General features: G+C 42.7%; 1 protein-coding gene, 1 pseudogene and 1 gene segment (V, D, J or C); all 3 read left to right on the top strand.

Annotated features, from left to right (window-relative positions):
- The window catches only part of LOC102834651, a 9,036-nt gene extending 8,664 nt beyond the window's left edge, over nt 1-372 (top strand). The window contains 1 exon segment of the V gene segment in view: nt 44-372. Within this exon segment, the coding sequence occupies nt 44-372 (329 nt within the window).
- Nucleotides 373-5,283: 4,911 nt separating this feature from the next.
- Nucleotides 5,284-6,660, top strand: LOC102824310 (annotated as a pseudogene).
- Nucleotides 6,661-8,546: 1,886 nt separating this feature from the next.
- VPREB1 (pre-B lymphocyte 1) lies at nt 8,547-9,026 on the top strand. The gene is made up of 2 exons (XM_006874960.1): nt 8,547-8,589; nt 8,710-9,026. Exons 1-2 carry the CDS (start codon nt 8,547-8,549, stop codon nt 9,024-9,026), a joined length of 360 nt encoding a protein of 119 aa, XP_006875022.1.
- The last annotated feature ends 693 nt before the right edge of the window (nt 9,027-9,719 follow it).

The following is a 9,719-nucleotide window of genomic DNA, read 5'->3' as shown; positions in this document are numbered from 1 at the left end:
TCTTGTCTCTCCTCCAAGGCATAACGATTGTCTCTGTTTGCAGGGTCCCTCTCTGCGCAGCCTGTACTGACTCAGTCACCCTCTACATCTGTCTCCCCGGGAGCCTCAGCCAAGCTCACCTGCACCCTGAGCAGAGAGCACAGCAACTATTACATTGACTGGTATCAGCAGAGACCAGGGAAAGGCCCTCGATATGTGATGTCAGTGGACAGCAGTGGAATGAAAGGATCTAGAGGAGATGGCATCCCCGATCGCTTCTTGGGCTCCGGTTCTGGGGCTGACCGCTACTTGACCATCACTAGCATCCAGTCTGAGGATGAGGCTGACTACATCTGTGGTGTAAATTATCCTATTGGAAGTACATATGGGTAACCACAGTGGCCTAGATAGATGGGGAACTGAGACAAAAACTCTTTCTTGGCCCTACCAAGCCTGACACTTGGCTACAAAAAGTATCTGGTGTCTTCAACCAAACAACATATTGATTCCTTGAAATTTTTCAAATGGAGAGGCAAACCTCTGATGATTCCTGCCCTGGCCTCCCTTGGAACAAGTGTGCTTCAGAGTCCACAAATCTGTATTAGTGATGAAGAAGAAGCCAGAACCTTGTTGCCCTGCTGGTTTTCTACTATGTCACCACATGCAGGATGCAATGATAGTCTTCTCTGCAGTGAAACAATGCACTCTTATACACGCCACAGTCCTGCCTTTGAAGAAAACTCACTTTAGTTCTGAAGTAAGAAATGTAGAAACTTGGTGGCACAGTGAATCTGTGAAACACCTCATAACATGGAAGAACCTGGAGGACATTATACTGAGCAAAATCAGCCAATCACAAAAGGATAAATATTGTACAAAACCATTATTGTAAACAAAAAGAGGTGAGTAGTTCATCTTGCAGTCCAGGAACAGAGAACCTTAGGACCATCAAGGAAGAAGAGCGCCAGCGTAATGCAGGACCCTATCCAGAGAAGTCGCGACACCAGAGATGGAGACAGAGATTGAGGGCATGGAGAGAGAAAGTAGAAGAGGACTCTAGACTCATGGAAAGAGAAAGGCTGTGTGCTGGCAGCCAGGTGCTGGTGGCCAGGGGGCAGGCTTGCAGAATATGTCCTTTGGTTGTTTAAATGATTAAAAATCCTGAGTGTTTTTGTGCACATCCTGCCACTCCCCACAAAATCAAAACAAAACAGAGGAAACAGAAGTAAATACAATTGAATTATACTGCACAGAGGAGATTGTAATCATTGCAATGAAACAATGAGTGTAAAGCTGATGTTTCCCCATGTAAACTATCACTCAATTCACAGTAAAAAGTTTAAAACACAGGATAATGAATACTCTAAAATCACAACAAAAAAAAAAGGTTAAGAAAATATATCCAGACTAAAATGAACATACTTTAATGATTATGAGGTGTGGGAGGGAACGGAGAGTAAGTCATGCACTAGTGAGTAGACACGTCAGCTCAGATGTGACGGGGAGGGCAATACAAAGGAAGAGTGGGGAAGGCAGATGCATAATGAAGATAGGGGAAGACTCAGGGAAATATGTGTGGGCTTAAGGGAAGAGAGGTAAATAGTGATATATACACAGCCCTGAAACAACAATGTCCTTTATGTAAATACATGGGTTGACTCATAAACTCAATGGGTCAGAAGGGGATGAGTGGGAGATGTATACTTATATATCCCACACATATATAAGGTTTTGAAAGGAAAAAATAAAGTAAACTTTGATGATTTCCAGGAGTGGGAGGGAAGGGAGTGTAGTTCACTGCCTGGAGCACAGACACATGTTAACTGGGGTGACTGGGAGGGCACTATATGAGAGGAACAGTGGAAAGTGTTGCATTAGGCCAATCTGCTGCGCAAGACATTTTTTGTGTTTTTTTTGTGTTTTTATTGTGGATTGAGTGAAAGTTTACAGGGCAGATCATCAGTTTTACTTTAACAAATCCTACACTTTGTTTCATTACAATGATTATAATCCCCTCCAAGTAACATCAGTTAACAGTATTTCTCTCTATTCACTGTGAGCTCTTTAAAAAACAAACAAACAAACAAACAAACAAAAAACACTGAGGCATATTTAATAATGTGTACCACCAAAGGGAATATTGTGCAAGTCTGACTCTTGGTCACCATCTCTTAGTCCCTCTCTTCCCATGAATCTAGAGTCCTCAGACACTTCCCCTCTCCAGGTCCTCATCTCTGCTGTCGCTGCTTTTCTGGATAAGGGCCCGCATTCTGCTTGTGCTCTTCTCCCTTGATGGTCCTAGGGTTCTCTGTTTCTGGACTGTAAAATTAATTATTCCTCTGTTTTTGTTGCAAAACCTCTACCTTTAAATTGTGACAGTCGCAATTAATCATGATGCCAATTACTCGCTATTGAATCATAAGAATCTTATCCCCATCTCTTTTAACCAGACCTGTCTACACAAGATGAAAACTATTCAGTGGGGACTCTTTCTTCCCACACACACTCTTCAACTAAACCCCTTTTTGAAACTTTTAAGCCAGTCACTTTTTGCCTTTATTACCCCCTCATTTAAGTAGCCAATGTCTAAGTTGACTGTCTCTATCTACTCTGTGTACAGAGGGGATAGACTTGATACTTGATGTGAAGACTGCTTCTTTCTCTGTTGGTATTTAGGGTACAACCTCCATGAGTATAGGTCAAGTTCATCACATTGTAGCAATTTACCCTCATTTCCTTTATCAAAAATACTTTGGTTCTTTTTTGTTTGTTTGTTATCTTGCTCTAGTCAAGTTCTGATTATCAAGCCATTGAGGCTAAGTCAAATGGGTACTGTCTGCATAAGATCAAATGGGTGATTTTATGCATCTCCTCTCAGTTCATATCAGCTGGATGCTTCAGTTTCAGTTAAGACTTCTGTGACTATGTCCTTGTCCATAGGCTCAGGTGTCCCTAGACAAGACCTTTTTAAAGTGTTGAAGAGCAAAGAGGTCAGCTTGAGGACTAAGGTGCACCTGGGCCAAGCCATGGTATTTTCTATAACCTCATATGCATGTGAAAGTTGGATAGTGAATAAGGAAGAGTGTGGAAGAATTGATTCATTTGAGTTATGGTGTTGGAGGAGACTATTGAAAGTGCCATGGGCTGCCAAAAGAACCAACAGGTCTGTGTTGGAAGAAGTGCAGCTAGTGTACTCCTCGGAGGCCAGGATGGCCAAACTTCATCGCTCATACTTTGCACATATTGTCAGGAGGGACCAGTTGCTAGAAGAAGGATATCATGTTTGCTAAGGTGTTGTAGGCTTAGAGAAAAAGAGGAAGACCCCAAGCAAGATGGATTGGCAAAGTGGCAAAATCAATGGGCTCAAGCATGGGAACATTCGTGAGGCTAGCCCAGGAACTGGCAGTGTTTCGTTCTGTTGTGCATAAGGTCGCTATGAGTTGGAACTGACTCGATGGCACCTAACAAAAGCAACAACAATACATATATATTTTGTTGTTAAGTGCTGTTGAGTTGGTTTTGACTCATACTGACCCTGTATAGGGTTTCTGAGAGCGATTAGTAAGTTTGTTCCACTGATCCTGCAGTTCAAATCAACCTTGCGGTCCAGTGCTTATCCAACTGTGCCATAACAGTACTATATCACACAGATATATATGAGATTGAAAAAGGATACTGGTACATAAGTATTTACCTTTCCTGCAAACACAACTGTGAATGTGGTGAAGCATACTGAAAGCAAAATGATGAAAACTTATTAGATATTATTGTCACCTCCAAAGGACACAACATTCTGTCCTTGGGCAGGGAGTGAACAGTGGTCAGGACAGTGGTAGAGGAAGAAGCCTCTGTCGAGATCACCTGTCATCTGGTCACAGACATTGATGGACATGACTTGGGCATCAGGGAGCACTGTAGGCATGCTGCTTAGGGTCTGTATGGGGCTCTCAGCTGGTCTCTATTCAGGACTCACTGCCTAGAGACTGGGTCCTCTCTTGCTCCTGAGGAGCAACCCAGGTCCAGCTTCCCAGAAATGACACTCAGCCACTGGAGATACACACAGGTTCCAGAGAGCCAATGGTTGGACAAGAGAAAAGGAGCACATTAGCATGAAGGTCCCTCTCTCAAGAAACAGCAAAAACAAAGAAGAGAGGTAGCAATAGTAGATTTTCTTCCCTACAGTTAAATTTGTTGTTGTTGTTAAGTGCCGTTCAGTCAATTCCGACCCATAGTGACCCTGTTAAATAGGAAATAAATAATTCTTTCATAAGGAAGATTTCAAACTGAAATTAGATTGAGGAATTGTTCCCGTTATTATTGTTCTTAAATCAAATCCATTCTGACTCATAGTGACAGTTTTACTGTTAACCTTATATATATAAGATTCCCGAGGAGAGGAGTGGCAGGTGAGTTTGAAAGGGCTTATTCTACAGCGACACACCAGGAATCCTGGGATTTTTCCCTGTTGTTGATGTTAAATGCTAGTGAGTTGTTTCAGAGGCATAGCAACCCTGTATAGGGTTTCCAATAAGCAACTGTGAGCTTGAACCACCAACCTTGCAGTTCAAATGATTTTGCAGTCTGACACATTACCCCACAGTGCCACACCAGGACTCTCTAGCACATGCAAAATGAAGGAAATGGACTAGAATATCCTAGAGAAATACAAAAAGTGCCAGTAGATACAATGGGAAATACTATTATTGTTGTTGTTGTTGTTAAGTGCCTAGAGTCGGTTCCAACTCATATCAACTTGTATAGGGTTTTCAAGGAGCAGCTGGTACGGACCTTGCAGTTCAAACCATCTTGAGGTCAAATGCTTATCCTACATAGCCACACCAGGACTCCATACACTTAGGCAAATATGGAATAGATAAATTAAAAGTGAAAGTAAAATGAAATTTGGACAAACAGGAACTTATAAAACTATTCATCTATCTGATGTACATGAAAGAAACAATTAGAAAAATATTAGTTTGTATCTTGTGTTTCATATGCTTTTTCACTTATCCCAAGTTGATAGCAAAGATCTATTACAAACTACGTGATCATTTTCTTCTCTGTTTTGGAGTCAGTTTACAAAATTGAACTCACCTTAGAAGGAAAGAAGTAAAGAGAAGTAAAATACCTTCAAGGAGAAAGATGCTGCAGAAAGAACAGGGATGTCTATGAATGAATACCTTGGAGTCCTGCTGTGGCACTGTGGGTTAATGCTCTGGATCAAAATTTGGTTTGACCTTTTCGCAACGGGTTTGCCGCCAGAATACAGGTGTTGGTGAAAACCATCGCAAAACCTAAACCAAAATGGGAAAGGAAAAGACCCATATCAACATTGTCGTTATTGGACACATCGACTCCGGCAAGTCAACCACTACCGGTCACCTGATCTACAAATGTGGTGGAATCGACAAAAGAACCATCAAAAAATTTGAGAAGGAAGCTGCTGAGACGGGGAAGGGCTCCTTCAAGTATGCCTGGGTCTTGGATAAACTGAACGCTGAACATGAGCAAGGCATCACCATTGATATCTCCCTGTGGAAATTTGAGACCAGCAAGTACTATGTGACCATCATTGATGCCCCAGGACACAGAGACTTTATCAAAAACATGATTACAGGAACCTCACAGGCTGACTGTGCTGTCCTGATTGTTGCTGCTGGTGTTAGAGAATTTGAAGCTGGTATCTCTAAGAATGGGCAGACCCGTAAGCATGCCCTTCTGGCTTACACATTGGGTGTGAAACAGCTAATTGTTGGTGTTAATAAAATGGATTCCACTGAGCCACCCTACAGCCAGAAGAGATATGAGGAAGTCAGCACCTACATTAAGAAAATTGGCTACAACCCTGACACAGTAGCATTTGTGCCAATTTCTGGTTGGAATGGTGACAATATGCTGGAGCCAAGTGCTAACATGCCTTGGTTCAAAGGATGGAAAGTCACCCGTAAGGATGGCAATGACAGTGGAACCACATTGCTTGAAGCTCTGGATTGCATCCTGCCACTAACTCGTCCAACTGACAAGCCCCTGCGTCTGCCTCTCCAGGATGTCTACAAAATTGGTGGTATTGGCACTGTCCCTGTGGGCAGAGTGGAGACTGGTGTTCTCAAACCAGGCATGGTGGTCACCTTTGCTCCTGTCAATGTTACCACTGAAGTAAAATCTGTTGAAATGCACCATGAGGCTTTGAGTGAAGCTCTGCCTGGGGACAACGTAGGCTTCAATGTAAAGAACGTCTCTGTCAAAGTTTTTTGCCGTGGCAATGTGGCTGTTGACAGCAAAAATGATCCACCAATGGAAGCAGCTGGCTTCACTGCACAGGTGATCATTCTGAACCATCCAGGCCAAATCAGTGCTGGATATGCACCTGTGCTGGATTGTCACACAGCTCACATTGCTTGCAAGTTTGCTGAGCTCAAGGAGAAGATTGATCGCCGGTCTGGTACGAAGCTAGAAGATGGCCCCAAATGCTTGAAGTCTGGTGATGCTGCCATTGTTGACATGGTTCCCGGCAAGCCTATGTGTGTTGGAAGCTTCTCGGACTATCCTCCTTTGGGTCGTTTTGCTGTTCGCGACATGAGACAGACTGTTGCTGTGGGTGTCATCAAGGCAGTGGACAAAAAGGCTGCTGGAGCTGGCAAAGTCACCAAGTCTGCTCAGAAAGCTCAGAAGGCTAAATGAATATTACCTTTAACACCTGCCACTCCAGTCTTAATCAGTAGTGGAAGAACGGTCTCAGAACTGTTTGTCTCAATTGGCCATTTAAGTTTAATAGTAAAAGACTGGTTAATGATAACAATGCATCGTAAAACTTTCAGAAGGAAAGGAATGTTATGTGGACCATTGGTTTTTTTTGTGTGTGGCAGTTTTAAGTTATTAGTTTTTAAAGTCAGTACTTTTTAAATGGAAACAACTTGACCAAAAATTTGTCACAGGATTTTGAGACCCATTAAAACAAAGTTTAATGAAAAAAAATTGTTTTTTTTGGTTTGAACCACAAGGCTGGCAGTTCAAGCTCACCAGCCACTCCTCACAAACCCTATACTGGGTGGCTATGAGTCAAAACCACCTTGACAGCATTTGAAGCAGGACTAGGAACAGGTTGAGGACTTGATTTTCATGAATAAATGGAATCATCAGTAGTTGCTCCGAGAGGTCATATGTGGATCATCTGAAAAATGAATGAATCCTGAACACCTATTATTTTGGTAGCATAGAAGTTAACTTCTAGGAAGCATGGTTGATTAGACCAGTGTCCTCAGGGACATTGCAGATGTTCTCTGAATGCCCCTGAAAGAAGATACAAGGAGGTACCCCATTATGAATGATGGAGGCTTTCTGCTAGCCCTGGAGGATGGCTGTTTTGATCATACTTTCTTTAAAGAAAGAAGTAAGTTGTTCATTGTTGCTGTTACATGCCATTGAGTCGGTTCTGACTCACAGCAACCCTGTATGGGGTTTCCAAGACTGTAAATCTTGGCAGGAGCAGAAAGCCTCATCTTTCTCCTGTGGTGGGCTCCAACCCTCAGCTTTGTGGTTTGATGTCTTATCCTACAGAGTCACTACAGTCCCTACACATCATTGTAGGCTACTACTAATAAATATTATTTATGTATTAAACAATGGCATTCTTATTAAACATTGGAATATTTTTCCTAGTGTAGTACTATAGGATAAAGCACTGGACCGCAAGGTCAGTTTGAACCACAAAGTTAGCAGTTCATACTTACCAGCCACTCCTTGGAAACTCTATACAGGGTTGCAATGAGTCAGAAGTGACTTGATGACACTTAACAACAACAACTATTGAAAATTATTATGTATTAAATAATGAAATTCTTGTTAAATAATGCCTTATTTGTAGCCTTAATTCACTGGCATTTCTTTCTTTCTATACTTTTATGGTTTCTCAGCTGATATATATGTACAGGTTGTATACAATGATATACCACTTATCCTTTTGTTGTTGTTGTTAAGTGCCACTGAGTCGACTCTGAAACACAGCGACCCTGTATAGGGTTTCCAAGGAGCAGCTGATGAGCTTGAAACACCAACCTTGCACTGTGCTTCTGATTGCTACTGAAGAGGCCCAAATGGTAAAGAACGAAAGGAGATGAATATATTACTAAAGAAAAGGCCTGGCTCTGTCCTTGAACAGGCAGCAGGAACTGGTCAGGAAAGGGACAGAAACAGAAACCTCTGTCAAGATCATCTGTTATCTGGTTACAGACATGAATGGGTCAAGCAGCAGAGGGCGCTGTGGGCCTGTCACTCAGAGGTCTGTGGGGTCTTTAGCTGTGAGAAAATGGCCACTTATTTCCAGGCCTTTGCTAAGTGCTCTGCCCAGCAGCTGCTTCCTCTCTGGGCCCCTGGGGAGCAAATCAGGCCCAGGCCAAGCCAGCCCTCCCAGATATGGCACTCAACCACTTTGTCCATGGAGACATTGATTGGCCAGGGGAACAGGAGCACATTTGCATGAAGGGCACCTCTATCCTCCAGGGTTTGAGGGGGATAAGAGGGACCTGTGGTGTTTCTGCTCCATCAGAGTTACCTGGGGTGTCTGCACCATGGCCTGGATTCCACTCCTACTCCTCACCTTCCACTGCACAGGTGCGGAGGTTCCTCAGCATTTTGGTTCCCCAACTCCCTCAATTACCTTCCAAACTCATTCCAAACATGTTTTTCTCTCTTGTCTCTCCTCCAAGGCATAACGATTGTCTCTGTTTGCAGGGTCCCTCTCTGCGCAGCCTGTACTGACTCAGTCACCCTCTACATCCGTCTCCCCGGGAGCCTCAGCCAAGCTCACCTGCACCCTGAGCAGTGAGCACAGCACCTACATCATTGAATGGTATCAGCAGAGACCAGGGAAAAGCCCTCGATTCGTGATGGTAGTAGGCAGCAGTGGAATGGAAGGATCTAGAGGGGATGGCATCCCCAATCGCTTCTTGGGCTCCAGTTCTGGGGCTGACCGCTACTTGACCATCACTAGCATCCAGTCGGAGGATGAGGCTGACTACATCTGTGGTGTATCTCATAGCAATGGGTAAACCACAATGACCTAAATAGATGGGGAACTGGGACAAAAACTCTTTGCCCTATTCTTTAAGCTGACATGTTGGCTCCAGAAAGTGTCCAGTGTCCTCAACCATCAAAAATTTTGGTTTCTTAAGTAGTCCAGTGGACCAAAAGACCGTGTGAATATCAATCTCCATGACCCTGAGACCAAGATTAGATAGTGCTTGGCTACTCTGAAAAGGACCACACTAGAAGGTTCTAGACAGAATGGGAGAAAAATGTGGAACAAAATTCAAAATTATAAAAGAACCTAGTGGAACTTCTGAGATTATTAGTCACCTCCTTCAGGTCTGGAAATGAATTCACCATGTAGTTTAATTTTAAGCCAAACAATATATATATATATATATGAAGAACAATAACATTAGTGTGGTATACACACCTTAGAACAATCAACCATTATCAGACCAAAAAGGCAGCATTACCCCAGGACAAAGTTCAAAAGGGTTAGAAAAAGAGAGGAATCGAAATAGAAACACAGGGAGGAAGTAGGATAAGTGACGTTTAATTGTAGGGAATACAATCAATGTGTCAGAATTAGTGAATGGAAAACTGACCTGCTCTGTAAACCTTGAAATATTAAAAACCAAAACAAAAGAAACACAAATTGTAAATAAATAAATTGCCAAATGGGTATCCATTTAACCAAAGTGACAATAAAAACA

The sequence above is a fragment of the Chrysochloris asiatica genome, unplaced genomic scaffold, assembly GCF_000296735.1.
Source record: "Chrysochloris asiatica unplaced genomic scaffold, ChrAsi1.0 scaffold00306, whole genome shotgun sequence".
In the NCBI taxonomy this organism is placed as follows: domain Eukaryota; kingdom Metazoa; phylum Chordata; class Mammalia; order Afrosoricida; family Chrysochloridae; genus Chrysochloris; species Chrysochloris asiatica.
The sequence above is the reverse complement of the archived record's forward strand: the minus strand, read 5'-3'. Positions and strand labels throughout refer to the sequence as shown.